The sequence below is a fragment of the Eutrigla gurnardus genome, assembly GCF_963514095.1.
Source record: "Eutrigla gurnardus genome assembly, chromosome: 1".
NCBI lineage: Eukaryota > Metazoa > Chordata > Actinopteri > Perciformes > Triglidae > Eutrigla > Eutrigla gurnardus.
This window is the reverse complement of record NC_139915.1, coordinates 24778124-24795558: the sequence shown is the minus strand read 5'-3', so window position 1 is coordinate 24795558 and position 17435 is coordinate 24778124. Positions and strand designations below refer to the sequence as shown.

General features: G+C 43.2%; 3 protein-coding genes across 3 annotated transcripts in view; all 3 read right to left on the bottom strand.

Annotated features, from left to right (window-relative positions):
* LOC311031861 (neuroplastin-like) overlaps positions 1–17435 on the bottom strand; it is a 220274-nt gene that overhangs the window by 88865 nt on the left and 113974 nt on the right. The gene's annotated exons all lie outside the window — the stretch shown is intronic.
* Positions 366–6914, bottom strand: chrna3 (cholinergic receptor, nicotinic, alpha 3). The gene is made up of 5 exons (XM_084037436.1): positions 6774–6914; positions 4285–4329; positions 2707–2816; positions 1176–2376; positions 366–1068 (listed from the first exon to the last, which is right to left on the bottom strand). The coding sequence occupies exons 1-5, from the start codon at positions 6792–6794 to the stop codon at positions 940–942; spliced, it is 1506 nt and encodes a 501-aa protein (XP_083893562.1). The 5' UTR covers positions 6795–6914; the 3' UTR covers positions 366–939.
* chrnb4 (cholinergic receptor, nicotinic, beta 4 (neuronal)) lies at positions 9945–16571 on the bottom strand. Its single transcript, XM_084036879.1, has 6 exons — positions 16356–16571; positions 13733–13878; positions 13033–13077; positions 12722–12831; positions 11453–12506; positions 9945–10173 (listed from the first exon to the last, which is right to left on the bottom strand). The coding sequence occupies exons 1-6, from the start codon at positions 16402–16404 to the stop codon at positions 10009–10011; spliced, it is 1569 nt and encodes a 522-aa protein (XP_083893005.1). The 5' UTR covers positions 16405–16571; the 3' UTR covers positions 9945–10008.

The window sequence follows — 17435 nt, the reverse complement described above, 5'->3', positions numbered from 1 at the left end:
CCTTTCCAGAATATACTTCAGACAGTATAGTATGCTTTAAATGCATAAAGCACTTGTGTAACTTTTCAGAAAATATTACAACTGGGGAAAATATTATAAAAGAGCAAAACAAAATGGGCAACATATCCCTTCATAACAGTCAGAATCCTTGTTAGCTTCTGCAGTAGCAATAAATTACCACATGATGCCACTCTTTGAACAACGTCCCTGCTTGGTTCTCAGACACATGGAAATCCATGTCAAAATGTTTCCCCGTTATCTCAATAAACACATTTTGGCATGGTACTCAATGTGGACTTAATATTTAAGAAAGAAAATGTAAACGGTTACATTTATGTGTATGTACATGCTTATATGTAACTAGGTGCTTCAAGTTCAGTAAATGTAATCACTTTTCCCTTTGTGTACTCTTCAAAATCATGTTTTCTGCAAGGGTGTGTGTATATATAAATAGATATACTCGTGTGAACAACAAAAATTAATTGACTGCAGAGTACAGAGCTGCTGAGCAGCAGGTGAGAATGATTTCGGTTGAATACTGAACCTACAAGAAAAATGCCTGTTCTCTTGCTCTGCCCAAGGTAGACCTTACAGATTGGAATGTTGTCTTTAAAAGAGAAATAAACGATTACATGGAGTCCAACAGAGTTCTGACTGGCTTTGTGCCTTGCATTATAGATTATATTCCCATTCACTGCAGAACTAGCTTGTATTCAACCATCATGGTCTTTATTATCATTGTTTGTTAACTACGTCCTCAACATTGGAGAGTCCTTAAACCCCTTCTTCCCATGAAAATCATCTACTCTATCTGTGAAAATGCAGTCACTAAAACATTTGCATCAATATTTGAATCAATATTTGGCAGACACAGTTATCTTTTCTTCTAGACTTTGGATCAAGTTCAACAGGATTGAATTATGTGTTTATCAGAGTGATTTAAATGTCATCCCAGAGTAGCAGAGGCTGTAGGAAGAGGCCAGCTGTTCCCAGGATGCACACAAGGACAAAAACCCAAAGGAAGATCCTGTCGATAACCATGGCAACGTACTTCCAGTCATCCTGAACCTGTGGGAGGATCACAGTGAAACAAAGATGTGGTGACACTGTCAAAAGAAGTTCCCTAAAAAAGGTTTACATTAGCTTACTATGCCTTTATGATTGTGAGCACTCACCTCCTTTGCTTCATTCTGTAGTCTCATGTTCTCTGCTATATATTTGACACTCTCAATAGCCTCCCTGACCTCAGGGGAGAGTGGCAACAGGGACAGTATTCCCACATCCAGAGACTCTGAGCTGGAGCACTGACTCCCCCCTCCGACCCCGGCAGCACCGCCTCCAGCCAGCGCCGCCAGGCTACCCAGTCCTCCACTCCCTCCCCCAGAGTCCGCAGGCAATTTGCTGGATTTCTGGTGCCAGCAGCAGTTGCAACGGCCCTCGCAGCACAAGATCGCTGAGCCTACACCTTTGGCCCGGTCCACACTTAAGTTATTGAGGTTGGAGAGCTCCGTGTTGTTGAAAAGCCGCTGGCGGTTCGTCAGGCTGGACACCATGCTCGTGGCCACGGCCTGAGGTTTGTGCTGCTTCTGCAACGCACCAGAAGAATGAACGGCACAGGGCTTTGAATGCATCGTCGGAACATTGTTGGCTGCTGCCACCTCCTCGGGGTCCCTCTCCGGCCTCGTCATGAACATCACCCGCGGCAACAGCCTCAGGAACACGGTCCGCACCCAACAAGGCATAGTGTGGGTCTTTGGTGTGCGGTAGTGGACGTTCAGCACAAAAACTGTGATCACAATGGAGAGGGTGACAAAGATCATGGTGAAGAGGAGGTACTCGCCAATCAGGGGGATGACTAGTGAGGTGGAGGGGATGGTCTCCGTTATGACGAGAAGGAAGACGGTTAACGACAGCAGGACTGAGATGCACAGAGTGATTTTCTCGCCGCAATCCGATGGCAGGTAGAAGACGAGCACCGTGAGGAAGGAGATGAGGAGGCAGGGAATGATCATGTTGATGGTGTAGAAAAGCGGCAGACGGCGGATGTACAAAGAGTACGTGATGTCCGTGTAGATTTCCTCGCAGCAGTTGTACTTAATGTCATGTTTGTAGCCGGGGGCGTCAATGATCGTCCACTCGCCGCTTTCCCAGAAGTCCTTGAGGTTGATGGTCGAGCCAATCAGCACCAGGTCGATCTTGGCCTTGTCATACGTCCAGGAGCCGAACTTCATGGTGCAGTTTTGGTAGTCAAAGGGGAAGTAGGTGACGTCGATCTTGCAGGAGCTCTTGAATATGGCCGGAGGGATCCAGGTAACATCACCATTGTAACGAAGCAGTGCCTTCGTTTTGTCATCAACCTGGAAATCTCCGACTGCACTGTAAAGGGAAAGAAAAAGAACAGGAGTATAAAGAGGAAGACAGAGTGAAGGTTGCAGACAGATGAGTCATTGAAGAATAAAAAGGACATGATCAATTTACTTTTGTTTCATGGATATATTAATACAAATATATGACTTGTGGTTTCATTATATTGCACCCTCAGATGTTCCTTGCCCTTTAAGAATGTGCAAAAAGATTACCTAAATGCAAAATAGGTAATGGAGGATGGTGATAAAGCTTGTCATTGCTTGGAAGTCCTTTATCCTAAATGCACCCAACAATCAATGGAGAATTTGAGCCAGGTTTTTAATTATTTGTTTCGCTCACTTGTTGTACAGCACAATGTCTGGCTTCCATATCCTGTTGGATGGTACTCTGATAAACTCCACACCTCCGAAATCCCTTGGATTCCATCTGAGTTTGTAGTCATTCCAAATCTGAGAAACAAAACAGAATAATTCAATTTCCATTGGAAAAATTACAGTGTCAGACAAATATTGGACAATTCTAAAATAAAGTAAAAGATGTTATATGATGATGAAACATTAAGGGATCACCAAAGTGAATGCAACTCATTGTGAGATAAACAAATGTCTATACCAAATTTCATGGTATTCTATTGAATAGTTTTCAAGACATTTAACTCAAACCCACAAATATTCACCTTGTGGTGTTGCTAGAGGAAATGTCAGGGGAACCTCAACATCATTAGGATGAATCCTCTGGGAACCATCCAGTGTCTGCATAAAATTTCATGGCAATCCAAAGTGACAGACAATGCATTTCTTGAGCGAAATGTCCCTTTCAAAACAAACCCAATAGCAGCTGCCAAGACACCACGTCTGCGAGCATAATGGGACAAGGGCATTCTTTATATCCAAGCAGTATAAACAAAACAAGTCTGTCGTAAAACAGCTTTATAAAGCTACAAAACTGTTCGAAAGGCAAGAAGGTGATTATCTTTTACTGAAGAAATCTACTGATTATTAACTCATTTTCTTGTAAAATGTCTCTGATAACTATGACAAGCAATTGTCATTTAAACAGAACTTATACAGTATGTAGTCTGAGAGGAGACATAATGCACCACGGTTTACTGTGTGCTTTATTGCCCTTTTGGCCACTGTTTTGGGGACTCTCTTGAGGACAGTCTCCCCTGTGAGACTCATAAAGCAACAATTGCAAAGATACCTCAGAGAGCTGTAATCATAGAGAGTGCATCAGCTGTCTAGAGTGAGTCTAGAGTGTATTGTGCGATTTGGATGGTTGTTTGTACATTGCTTAGAGAGACAAATACAAAACAACAGGCTAAAAATAATATAAGCGAAACAGCGCTTCAACTCTCAGCACCGAAGAGCAATTACATCTCCATCCTTTGGCCTGAACGGGGCTCCAACACAGATGTGTATTTGTTCAGCAGCTGTAATCTGGGACTTGGAGACCTGCTCTGCCTCATTTAATTCCATACTGGTTCGCTGCACAATGCACCATTGCAGCAGAGACACCATGTGGGACTGCGTAAATGACAAAACCATCAAGCCATGCAGCATGTATGGACACGGCTTTATTTTTAATCTTAGACTTGTTTGTGATTATGAGATTCAAATTGCGGTTAAATCGTTTAATTGTTCAGGTTCGGTGTGCTGCAGATGATAAGATGTTTTTGTTACACTGTTAGGAATATCATGGACAAGGCTGATATGAATTCCACACCACTATCAAATTATTTGAAAAAGAAATATATGAAACTGAAACTAGAAGGATCAATGTGTTTAAAAATCTTCCCTCCATGAATAATTCAACTTGTCAGTGTAGCCCCGAAGAATTATGTATGACAGGAGGCTGGATCCATACTTGATGTCCTTGATCAAGGTCCATTTGAACAGTTATGCACCATAAACTTACATGTCTCAGCCACAGATTTGTCTCCATGATCTGATTGACTTCATCCTGAAAAAGAAAGCAGAAATGCTAATGAAGAAAAAAGAAAAAAAAACAATATATGTTAGCAGCTTAAAGTTAAAACAGGAAGAACATTGTCAGAGGCGATCATCCAATTCGACAGTGATGATTATTTGTGTGCTTTCCACAGGGGTCAGACCTCGGCATAGCCCTGACAAGAGGATAAAGAGAGGCACACCTGGGTCCTCGTCTGGACCATAACCCACATGACAGCCGGAGCCAGGGGGGTCACAGCACAGCCGTAACTTTCAGTCTAACAATTGCTTTGTAAGAGGTAGATCTGCAGGACTGAGCTGTGTGTGCATGTGTGTGTGAGACTTAGACCATGAATGAACCAATCTCATGACCCAGTGCATAAGAGTAACCATTCATATTACCATTTAGTATTCTACATGCCTGGGAAGGTGGACAGAAGGGACAATCCTTGGAGTATCTTTGAGAAACAAGTGATTTTATTTTATCTTTTCACTAAATCAGAGTGCAGACAAACAAAGGAAATATACTGTAGTATGTTCTAATTCAGATTAGATGAAGATTTCAAATTTAGAGTAATTAAACGCAACGGTGTACAATGAAGCCCCAATGAATTCCAGTCAATTTTTGCCTGTCTTAATTACTGGCTCACGAAGGCATATGATGAATGCACTCATCAACATCAGAGAAGAAGGGGGGGGGGGGGGGGGGGGGTTGGTATCATTTGTGGGGAGAGGACCTTGGAATGGCCCACGGCCAACCACCCAGCCAGACCTGCCGAGAGCAAACACCACCAAAAGTGGAGTCAACTTCCCCGGGAGGGGAGTCAGAATGGAAGCTAAGCTAACCCAGCTAGGACCTAAGGCTATTCCACCACCCAGTCTTCTTGTTAGAATCTGCAGCCTTCCCTGTGTTTTTTCCCTTTGTCCCCCCCCTTTTTGTCTGTCTGTGTTTCTGTGAGGCTGGGCGGGACCCATCTGGTTCCCCTACCTGCCTGTACAATCAACCACCTGCAAGCCCTCAGCACTGATTGCCATCTCCTCCTGCTGCAGGATTTAACCCGGTCTCTCACTCCGCTCTTCGCAAGTTCGTCGTTGTACCTCCAGTGGTAAACACGGCCAAATGTCGAGTGGCTATTCAAGTTTTCCCAAATTCCAGTCTTTATGCTAAGCTAAGCTAATTGGCTCTAGGCTGGACAGACAGATACGAGTGGTATCAATCCTCTCATCAACCTGCAAGTGAACTCAAAAGGTCAAACTATTTATTTAAAGAACAGAAATTGTCACTGCCACCTGAGCACACAAGCACAGAGCCTGAGCTACGATCCCTGTTTGTGCTATGATGACTGAGCCAAGTTGGTCTAAATGAGCTCATTAAGACCTGTTGTAATTGGTGTAGGCTGACCAATACCAATTGCATCGGGTGTCTGGAGGAAATAATAGTCATCCATCAACACAGAGAGCACAGAAACCTGCTACATCAACAGAGGTAAGGAGATTATAGCAAACTATAGTGACATCTCAATACTTATTTAGAGAAAAAAATAACATTGTCGGTGGGCAATAAGCAAAGACAAACAGATTGAGATGGGCTTCAATGTGTCAGACCCCATTATCCATTAAAACGCTCTAGAACAGACCTTGTGGATAGGCTACTGCATCATACATATAGACATATTTTAATATTATTGGTTACTATTGGCTGATAAAATTTTTTGAATGTTCAGCATTTCTGGACTCAATATTTATTCTAAGCTAACGAGTCTCCTTGCTGTAGCTTATTAAGTCACAGTATCTCTCTGCAGTTTTCCTGTCAATAACATGAACAAATGATATCTCAAATCAAAGAGCACACCAGTATTTCCTCTTGTCATTCAACACAAGCAGAGAGAGACTGAAATCAAAGAGAACAATATAAAGGCTGTACATTTTGTGAATGAAACTGTCATCCATCTGCAGTGTGAAAACCTCTTTGCTTGATTATCAACATCCACTCCAGACCTGTCTGAGCCTCTGTCTGCGCCCTCTAAGTCTGCAGGCAACAAGATCCAGTGAAACCGCCGTTAAATCCAGAGGTGCTCATCTGAAGTGGCAGTGATTGAGTGATAGAGGCTGCCTGAACCGAAAGGTACCCAGACAGCTGACATTCCCCGTCTTGTCTTGGCGAGACAAACGGCCGCACCGCCCCTTGTTTCAAACTGGATCCCTCCTCGGGATTCAAATCCAATTCAATCCAAGTGTCCCCTTCTCTAAAACTTTGTTGCAGAAAAGTCCACAAATCAACACACGATGACTTCATTCTCATGCACAGACTCTCCACATTTAATGCTGGCTATGTTTCTCATTGTCCCCCCTTTCAGGTCACGACTGCTCATTAAGCAGAGTGACCTATCACATAACTCAATAGAAATCAGCACCTGTCACAGAAACAACAAATAAACCCTTCCGCAGGCTACTCACCACTTTGACCAGCTGTGACATGGACACCTCAAACTGCACAATGACTGGGTCAGTCACATTTTCCACCGGCCGTATGTACTGGTTGTACTTGGAGAAGATCACAGAGAAGAGCTTGTGCTCTGCGTCTGAACAGGAGCCTCCTGAATGAGAGCAGATTGTCAGGCACAGATCTGTCACTGCACTGTGGTTTAGTTTAAACGGAACAGCTTGGTTGTACGCCTTCATATTTAACCCATTTCAGTACACTGATTACAATTAATAACCCACAGTGTTACCTAAAATCATACTGTGTTGGACTGAATTATTTTTGTTCAGTACAAATAATCAAATCAATAACAACAATAGCCTAAACCCATCAGTTATTTGTCTACTTGCATGTTTTCCTTTTATAACATGTGTGAGCATATTTTGTTCAAGTATATGGCTATTTTAAAATGTATATTTCTAATTGCTAATTGGGTGCAGGTAGCCATACAAAATAAAAACGTACATCGTTATTTGTGGAAATATTATCAAACACATTTATGTAAAGCAACAAGTATGTTAAATGTTGAAGTAGTAGCTTTTTACTCACCTCGCAGAAAAAACAGGAGGATACAGCATGTGGGCACAACGAAGCAAAGTCTGGCTTTCATGCTGTCTCTAATGACAAACTGAAATTGTATCCAGGGTCAGCGGCTGCAACGCTGAGGGGAGCAGACAGGAGAAAGTGGGAAGTGGGAACTGCGCGTCCGCAGCTCCAGAGAGCAGAGAGAGGGAGGCAGAGCTACGCTGAGGAGGCACGCGGGCACCGACAGGGGGCGCGCTCACTGCAACCTCTAGCGACCCTAACTTGTAAAGGGAGGATAAAACTGGTCGGGGGTGTGATTTTTTTATCTTATTTTTCACTTACAGGCTTGCACTGGCATTACCGCATAACAGTATATTCTAGTCTACACTCTTCTCTTTAAATCTTCGAATAGAGAAAACGCCAAACGACTGACATTGGATTTAATCCCTTTTTTTCAGTAAACAATGTGTGCGAGGTTTGATAGACAAAAGAACACGTCTTTTAAAGAGCCTTGAATAATATTTTCTTAATCAGCTAGATAGGTACATTCCTACGTGAAAATTTAAATATTATTTTCTGCAAGTTGGAATATGTATGGTTTATTTTACGGAATACATTTCGGTATTTCTTCTCTTTTATATTTTCGCATTTTATCCAGAATATCGACGCAGGTTGAATTCATATTTCCCCTGGCAGTGAAGATAGACATATTAAATCCCCAAATACTTTCCAGTTCCTCAATCAATATCAATACATATATACATTTAGGTCATTTAGCAGACACTTTTGTCCAAAGCGACTTACTACTATTCGTCAAAAGAAAGAAACCACAACATATCATTACCGATAAAGTAAGAGCCAAAAAATAGAACAGGTGTGTCTGAGTAAAGTAGTAGCTGTTCAGCAAACATACCTTAAGAACAAGAGTGCAGCCTGTACATGTGCAGCCAGGTTGAGGTTTTGGTGATCAGTTTATGAGCATAACAGCCTGTGTTTGTTTATCTTTTCAAGGTATCAATATCTGCTGGCGAGCCCACTTCAAATTGGGATATAATTCTGTCTTTGACCCTTTTTGTTCCTTCATTGTCAGTTATTGTTGTCTTTCCTTTAGTCAGCAGCCAGGTGGTTTGACAGTTCTGTCCTTCATCCGTCCTGCCGAATTGCCCTCAAATGATAAATAAATCTGTTCCGGCACCAGAAATGCTGTTTGGTGTCTGACCCTGCACTCTCAACTCCTTTTAAGCAGGGCGAGTGAAAAGAGAATCACCCCCATGGGAGAAATTACATCACACAGAAGTAGAAATAAATGTTAATTTGACTTTCAGTCTCCCAGACAGCGCAGAATGAAACTTTATGTTATTTGTACACCTACAAAATACTTCAACTATTCTGCAAAGGCAATCCTGTAGATTTTAAAATACTTGGAGTGGAACATGTCATTTGAATTGAACCCTCACTATATTATGGTAGATCTTTGATGGAAACTTAAATGCTTTCTTATGTGTTAGGACAATTCTCAAGGACAGCGCTTCCATGCGTATCTTATTGGAGACTAATGACACAAATGCTGCCGACATAAGGCTTATGATTTATGGGACCCTCCAGCGAGCGTTGAATGACCACCACCTCCAGCTCAGTTTGGAATGAAACAGATGATGCATTGTTGATGCAAACGCAGTGGCACAACACCGTCGCTCTTCGCTAATGACAAGAATAACAGGAGGGGGGTCTTGAAAAGCGGAAACAGAGATTAAGGTAGAGCATTAGCAGTGATACCGATTGCTGTGTCTAGATTTCAATCAAGGTCTCGCAAAAGAACCAACAGTCTGCAGAATCTCTATGACGAGTCCACTCAGCACTGTTTATTGAGCAGTGAATGTTTTGTATAGGGATCGGTTCAAAGCATCATTTACGTTAACACAAAATAAGCACTTAACAGAGAGCAATGCTAGTGTAAAGACACAGATTTATGGTCATACAATTACATCGTCTGAAACAAATACACTTTGTTTGTACAGTGTTTTTGCTTAAGAATAAGTGTCAGGCGAATGCCTTCACAGGCAAAAGCACTGCACCTCAAGAGATTACAGTCAGCTCCTTCTCCAAGTTTTTGTTGTATCAACACTATTTTTTTTGCCTGGTCATACACACTCTCACATTTCAAGTAAGCAACTGTCTTATCTACGTGATGAAATGTTCTAATTGGCACATCTTCAGTGATTGTGTTGGCTTGGAGGACAAATTTTATCACCGGCAACACAGATTACCCGAGCACTTACCCTGACAATTTTAAGACTTTATTTGGGATTTGTTCATTTAATCAAACTGAAACAGCACGTAATTCATTCTTTTAATCACACATCACATTTCAACGACATGGTAATATAACTTAAACACAAACAACATCTGACACCAGACAGATGTTCCTTACATCTCAGACACATTGGGTATATTTCGGCATACTTCAGTGCAGTTTAAGTCCCGTTATGCAGCTGTCCCCTATAGACATTAAGGGAAATTACCTCAGTGTCCCTTGAAGACGTACCATTTCCTCAAAATATTGGGTGCTGTTGATGGTTCTATTCATGTGGGCCATGTGGTTTTGATTATTATCTCACACAAACATCCTGTCTGTCCCACTGATGTACATCAGTGGGACACCTACGTACCAACCTCCATTGCTCATCAAATGCGAGGAGTCTCTGAGCTGGGCTGCTGGTTGGAAACGATCTGACTCTGGAAGATGGGCTGGAGAAATAAGCCCAGGGTGCCCACTACACACACTATCACAAAGATCCACAGGAACATGCGATCGACCACCATAGCCACATACTTCCAGTCCTCTATCACCTGCAAACATAAAGAAATCAAATCAAAATTAGTCAGTGTGCATGTTTTTGCATGGATGTTTGTGCACAACAAACTTTAGACGGCATTTATTATAATAAACCAGTAGTTGCAGAGCGGCAAGATGACATAAATAATTGGTCGGAACAATGCCATGCCTCTGTGCAGCCACGAGTGTAACTGAGTGAATGATTGAGTGAATCGATTCCCTTTCTGAATCAAGGTTCTTCACATCCCAACAAAATGTCAAACCCTGTTTACACATCTTACATACAACATGTCAGTGAAATAGACAACAAAACAGTTGTCTATTTCAATTTAATTGGATTGACATGGAACATGAAGTCTTTTGACATAGTTGAGTAATTTCCCTGTGAGGACGTTTCCTGTAATGCCTAAGACCTACAATGAAATAGCTATTGACCCTTTCACCCCATTTTCAGTGCTGACCTTGGTTGTTCTTGAAACATGTAATTTGTCATTCCTGATTCCCTCCTTATTTCATTGATTTATCAGAGAAAGAGATTGAGTACCCAAATTCTTCCTTTAATTTGCTCGGTCACAGCCACTACTTACGGTTAGTGGTAGTCCTTACTGTGCCTCGGGGGACAGAGGATGTACAGTCAATGTTATAATTCTGCCTCCGTTTCTAAACTAAGTTAGCAGAACAACCTTCTGGCTCCAGCTCCAGCCTTAAAATAGTACTCCACCGATTTACCATTGCACTCCTATTGCATTCATTTTGGACAGTTGGCCAGGTATTCTTCTTCTGGCCTAAAACCTGATGCCTACATTGCCTATAGTGCAAATTGAGTTTGCTCTGAGATTCAAGTGTTTTAGGAGCAACTAATGTATCCTCTAGCCTTTAACTTCAGATATGAAGATCAGGCTACAGAGGTCTGATAACCTTCTAACTCTACACCTCCAGATTTCACATCTCTTATCTCTTTCAGTCAGATGCAGCAAATCACTTGTGGGGGTTAATAGAGTGGTTTACTCAATATACATGGTCAATATTAGATGAACAGAATGGCATCAGAAATGTTCAAATGTTCAATGTTTTTGTTTCGTGATATGTTTAAGAAAAGCAAAGGATTGAAAATACATCTGCTTAAAAATCTTATAACCTTAAAAATATAAATATATTAAGCCTTAATGCATTTATATTGAATTTGTACATTTCAGATGGGGAATTATATAATGGCACAGCAAATCTAGCAAAAACATGGATATAGCACTGTATGGATACAATGAAGCATTTGGTTTGAATGTGGATACATACACTCTGATCGTCATCGTCTCCCATCATATGCTCGGCCACAAAGCGCACCCCGTTCACCGCCTCCTGGACCTCAGCTGCCCAATCCAAGCTGCTTCTCTGTTGGAGGTCCTGGGTAGAAGTAAAACCAGTAGAAAGGTAATCAGTGGTGCGCAAGTCCCCCTTCCTGTTGGAGAGGCTGTAGCCCAACGGAGGAGCTATGTTTTTGTGTCCCGGGGTGGAAAAGGCAGAGTCGGAAGACAGCAGGGCAGAAGACGACAAGGTGACGCCTGTTTTGGACGCGACTGGGTAACCCAAGCCGAAAATGTCCCTCCTCGCCCGCGCACACCGCTGCTGGCGAAGTCTCTGGCTTGCGGAGTTATTCTGAGGGCGTCGCATGAAGAGCAAGGCGGGCAGTTTGACAAGAAATATCAGCTTAACCCAGGCGGGCATGGTGTGGGTGCTGGGAGAGCGATGGTGGACGTTGAGCACGCACACGCTGGTGATGATGGAGAAGGTCACGAGCACCATGGTGAACATCAGGTACTTTCCGATAAGGGGCACGTCCAGCGAGGTGGGAGGAACGATCTTTGAGATCAGAAGCAAGAACACGGTGAGAGCCAAGAGCACGGAGATGCAGAGCGTCATCTTCTCCCCGCAGTCTGAAGGTAAGTAGAAGACCAGGATGGCCAGGGAGGTGATCAACACACAGGGGATGATGAGGTTTATGGTGTAGAAAAGGGGCTTCCTCTTGATGATGAAGTCGTACGTGAGGTCCACATAGGTGGGATCCAGAGGGTTGATGGTCCGTCTGCCTGGCAGCGCCAGGATATCCCACTCCCCGCTGGGAGTGAAGTCATCCATGCTTGCCACCTCGGACTTCAAGATCAGGTCGATCTCCGTGTGGTCGTATGTCCACGAGCGGAACTTGAGGGTGCAGTTCTGCTGGTCGAAGGGGAAATGCTTGACCTCGATCTTACAGGCACTTTTGTAGATGGCCGGAGGAAGCCAGTTGATGCTGCCGTTGAAAAGGACAATGACATTGGTGAAGACGGTCACCTCGTAGGTACCATCAGCGCTATGAGAAGAGGAAGAAAGAGAACAATCCATTTCAACCCTACAATCACAGGGATCAAGATAATAAGAAAGCTCATACTGAATAAAATCTGCAGAGGCTTCAGATATATTGGGAACTCAGATATATTGGGAACTAATCTCAACCATCTCAATTCTATCAGAAATCATACCAAACTGTTGATTTAATCTGCTCCATGGCATTCCAGTGATGCTTACTTGTTGTACAGGACGATATCTGGGAGCCAGATGTGTCTGGAGGGAATGCGCAGCTTGTCGATGCCTTCGTACTGTGCAGGGTCCCATGATAACCTGTAGTCCACCCAGTGCTGGAGAGACAGAGAGACCTGGTTGTATCAAGACTAGCTCATTTTCAAATGACATGCTTCATTATCAGTTTGGAGCACAATTACAGAAGCAGTTTGTTCCAGAGGATATGGAATGGATATGGTTTAATTCAAGTTCAGGGGGAAGGACATTCAACGAGACATGACAGGCTGTCTGAGAACACAGAGCTTCATCACACGTACCTGAGTGAGCCAGACATTGGTGGTCATGATCTGTTCTCTTTCATTCTGAAAATGCAGGGGGGAATTTTTCAGAACAGCTGTCATGTATAAATACATGAAATACAATGACATTGTACACATACCTGCATATTAGCTGACCCTGAACACTGATTTAAAGGGAAAATTCCCCTCTTTGTAGATTTGCTTGTTTATATGTTCGTTGAAGGCATTTTAATCACACTCCCATGACATCCCATAAAAAGATACCGAATGCCAATTATTCTGAGGGGTACAATGCAAACTCATAAAGTGAGGCTGCGAACTGGCCCCGTTGCCTTGAACTGCAGCTGGGAAGAGCCTCCGCTCTAAATCAGAGGAGAGCCTCTATCACTGTGGCTAAAACAGCTTTATGGCCTCTTTTAATCCAATGTGCTGAAGTTTCAATCTGGACATGACGGAGGCAGAGATCACAGCTGACCACATCCATCCTCGACTTCATCACTTTAGAGCTACGGCCCCTCCGCGCAGGCTTATCGGTAAATAACTGTGCTTTCAAAGCATTGTCTTTTCTATCATTCTCTTACTTTTGCTCACTTTCTTTTTCCATCTTCCTCTGTCTCCCCAGCACACATCCTCTGCATTCCTCAGATGCACACACATAAACACACACACATACACACACACACATCCTCGCGGTAGGTAAAAGTATTCGGTGCCTCACCACACTGATAAGCTGAGCCAGAGACACTTGCAGCTTCACCGGGACTCTCTCCGTCCTGTTGATAGCCGGGCGGATGAGCGGGTTGTAGCGATCCTTTCCCAGCAACCAGTTCATGAGACGCTCCTCTGAGTCGGCACAGCTGCTACCTGGTGATGCAGTTTTGTTCAATGACAACAAAAATACCAGCATCAAAACAAAAAAACATTTTGAACATAAGTGTTCCATGGAGCGAAGCTTTATTCTCAGATAATTTAAAATTTGAAAACAAGGAATACTGGATGTGTCTTTAAGGTTACACATGACCACATGACCATCCACCACTTTCTTTTCATTTCTACTTCCTGCTTTGGCACTTTATGTAGGCATTATAGAGTGGTGCAGGAATGAGTCCTAAAATGCAGGAAATGAGATAGCATTTGTGCACTTTTGCTTCCATTGTCTCGAAGTCAATGTTTTCTTTGAATGGGTTTTTGGGTAGATGTCTGAAATAAGATCTGTGGTTAACACAAGCTTTGAGCCGGAGAAACATCACATCCAGCTCCCTGGACCAACAGCAATGGCACCCCCCAGGGATGTGTGCTCTACCCACTGCTCTTCTCCCTCTCCATCAAAGACGGCACCTCAGGAGACCCATCTGTTAAACTCCTGAAGTTTGCAGATGACACAAGGACGGTGACTGGTCTGCATGCAGATGGGAGGTTGAACTGCTGCTCTGGTGTGGTCAGGACAACCTGGAGCTAAACTTAAAACTGTGGAGATGAAAGTGGACTTCCAGAGGAGCACATCACCACCCTGAAAAACACTGTGTCCACTGTGGAAGCGTTCATGTTTCTGGGATCCACCATCTTCAAGGACCTTCTCAAGTGGACTTCAAACATAGCAAGGATGTACACCGCAGTCATCCAGTCTGGTCTTTGCACATTCCTTCCTGCATGGTTTGGATCAGCCACCAAACAGTCCTGACAGTTTAACGGACAGTCAGGACTGCAGAGAAAATCATTGGCGTTGGCCTGCAATCAATCAAGGAGTGATACACCTCAAGAGTCAGAAAACGGGACACTCTGTCACTCTGATGAACACTTAACATCAGTCACACACTGTCAATAACCCAAAATATCCACTGCTGCCATGACAGAGTATAACCTTACATATTTTATAACACAATTTGCTTTTTTATATGTACCCATATCTGTCACTGTAAATATAAGTCCAGCACTATACAGGATAGACATTTTACATTGACATACTGCATAACCAACCAAATCCATTCAGTGCTTATTTCTTTATATACATTTGTATTTCTTTATATATATATATTAGCTACTTCCAACTCCAATGCTTCTCCTGTTTCCCAGTATCAAACTGTTGTCGGCAAGGTGACAGTCTCGCCCCATGGGTCAGTGCATGCTGCCATGGCTGTGCCTTTGTCAGTCACTTGGCTGAGGTCCCATCCTGCACAGTCGGACCTCCTCAGCACTCTAACAGATGGTGTGTTGTCAAAGCCCTCAGAGACCTGAGTCAAACAAGCCCGAACTTCCCCAGAGGTGAAGGCCACTGGTAGAAAAACACAAACGTGTGATTACCTGCTGTGTGTGTGTGTGTGTGTGTGTGTGTGTGTGTGTGTGTGTGTGTTTGTGTGTTTGTGTGTGTGTGTGTGTGTGTGTGTGTGTGTGTGTGTGTGTGTGTGTGTGTGTGTGTGTGCGTGCGTGTAGGTTTATAGTGTGAACAATGCCTCATAAGTTTTATGTTGACATTATGTCCGGTCAGGCGTGGTAATACAATGGTAGAGTTGATAAGGTCACTCTGCACAGCACACTGGGGGAAAATGAAATCTACAATAATACATTCAGAATCCCAAGAACATAATGAAAGTGTGTGAATGGACCAAAACATGGGGAAAAGGTTAAGTGAGGTTTTTCCCTCTCTGACTCCTTTATATTCCATATGATTATTATATTAATAAGACTCTCTCTCTCTCTCTCTCTCTCTCTCTCTCTCTCTCTCTCTCTCTCTCTCTCTCTCTCTTTGTTGTTTGCTTCTTTGCCCATGAGGACTCATCACTTAACTGTCATCACTGACTGACAAAACACTTACACAGAGTGTCACATACAAGGCCTATTGATTTTAAACCCACTCTGGTCATTTGACAAAGTGATGTTGAAGAAGTGAAGAAAGAAACTGTAACTTTTACTCCATCTTTCTAACATTGTAGGTGATTATGTAGGTATTTGTAGAGGCATATTGCTTGTGACCCTCACTAATAATCTCAAACCTACACATGAGTGCTGATTGCATTTAATGAGGCCACATTTGATAGCAGGCCAGAACTGACTTCTCAAATCGTCCTTAATGATACACAGTTGAAATACAGCAGTTTCTATCATAATATATGTTATGCTATTTTAATTTACAGTATATTTAAAAAGTAGGTTAACATTCAAATCGATTTTATTTATTTAAAAAAAAGCTGCCATTCCACTTTGGGACAGAAAAGAAGAAAAGTCACTTCTCAGCACAGAAACACGTTCACCACCTAACCCAAATCACACATGATCGAACTCATGCTTAGAACAGCCTACAACTAGCAGACGAAGTCACAAAGCGTAAAGAAAGACACACTTACAGTGCATGAAAGATAAAAAGTAAGCGAGGATGGAGAGAGCCCGAGTCATTTTTTCGGCACCATCTGCTCCGCGGGAGTTGATGTCGGTGATGAAGCCTCGCAGCGGTGGAGTTCAGCGCTCTTCCTCTCGGACATGCCGCCGGAATCTGAGCTTCGGGTGAAGGTGCCCGAAAAAAGAGAGCAACTCGCCGGATAACGGTATCTGATTCTCTGTCGCGGGATCGCTTGACAGCAAATCCGCCCCGTACAATGCGCCGAGTCTCCTCTAGGGTCGTAACGCCGTGCCGACGCGCAGCAGCCTGTCCTGGCGCGCTGCTGTCTCCGTCCCCTAAGCAAGTCCTGCGGGTCCTGCACCCGGTCTGTGATCGTCTAGGCGTTTACACCAGCTCAGCAACTGTTTTAAATTGCTTTCCAATGCTGTTTGTCCCACTGGTCGTTACATATTGTTCATTGAAAAGAGACAAGGAGGGTTATTATTTGTAAAGATCTACTTTTGCACTGGGATCTGATGAGGACACGCCCGGATTTTGGGGGACGTAAAGGGGCAACATAAGGCTCATGTCCTCACAGCTTTGATCTCCTCATTGTCATCTGAGAACAGATGTTGATATTCCCATCCGGGCCTAATTCTCTTCCCACCAACAAACATTAGTCGACCATCCTGGCTCACCATCATTTGCTGACTTCAGACTGCTTTAGTGAATGTGTTCAGGAGGGGACGATAAATTATTCTCGGGTCCTGGATGTGAGATTTAGTGAGGTGAGGTCCAGTCAGACCAGGAGCAGTGCAATCTCACCGAGGCAGATTTATAGCAGCCACGCTGCTTAAAGCCTCATTAGAATGGCCAGTAAAGGAGCTGTATCCGGCATGAAGAGCAAACCCCAAGGACTCGCTTGGGGTCATCAATTTTAACTCCAAAGTTCTCTTCTATTCTGGATCATTGAGAGCAGATCAATAGTGGCTGATTAGGTTTTGGCCCTCACATGTTTTTATAAGTTGAAAGGGGACAGGTCTTTGGACATGTCCAATTTTTACAAAATTGTCTATACAAAAAAATATGTTTTCATTAATGTCACACA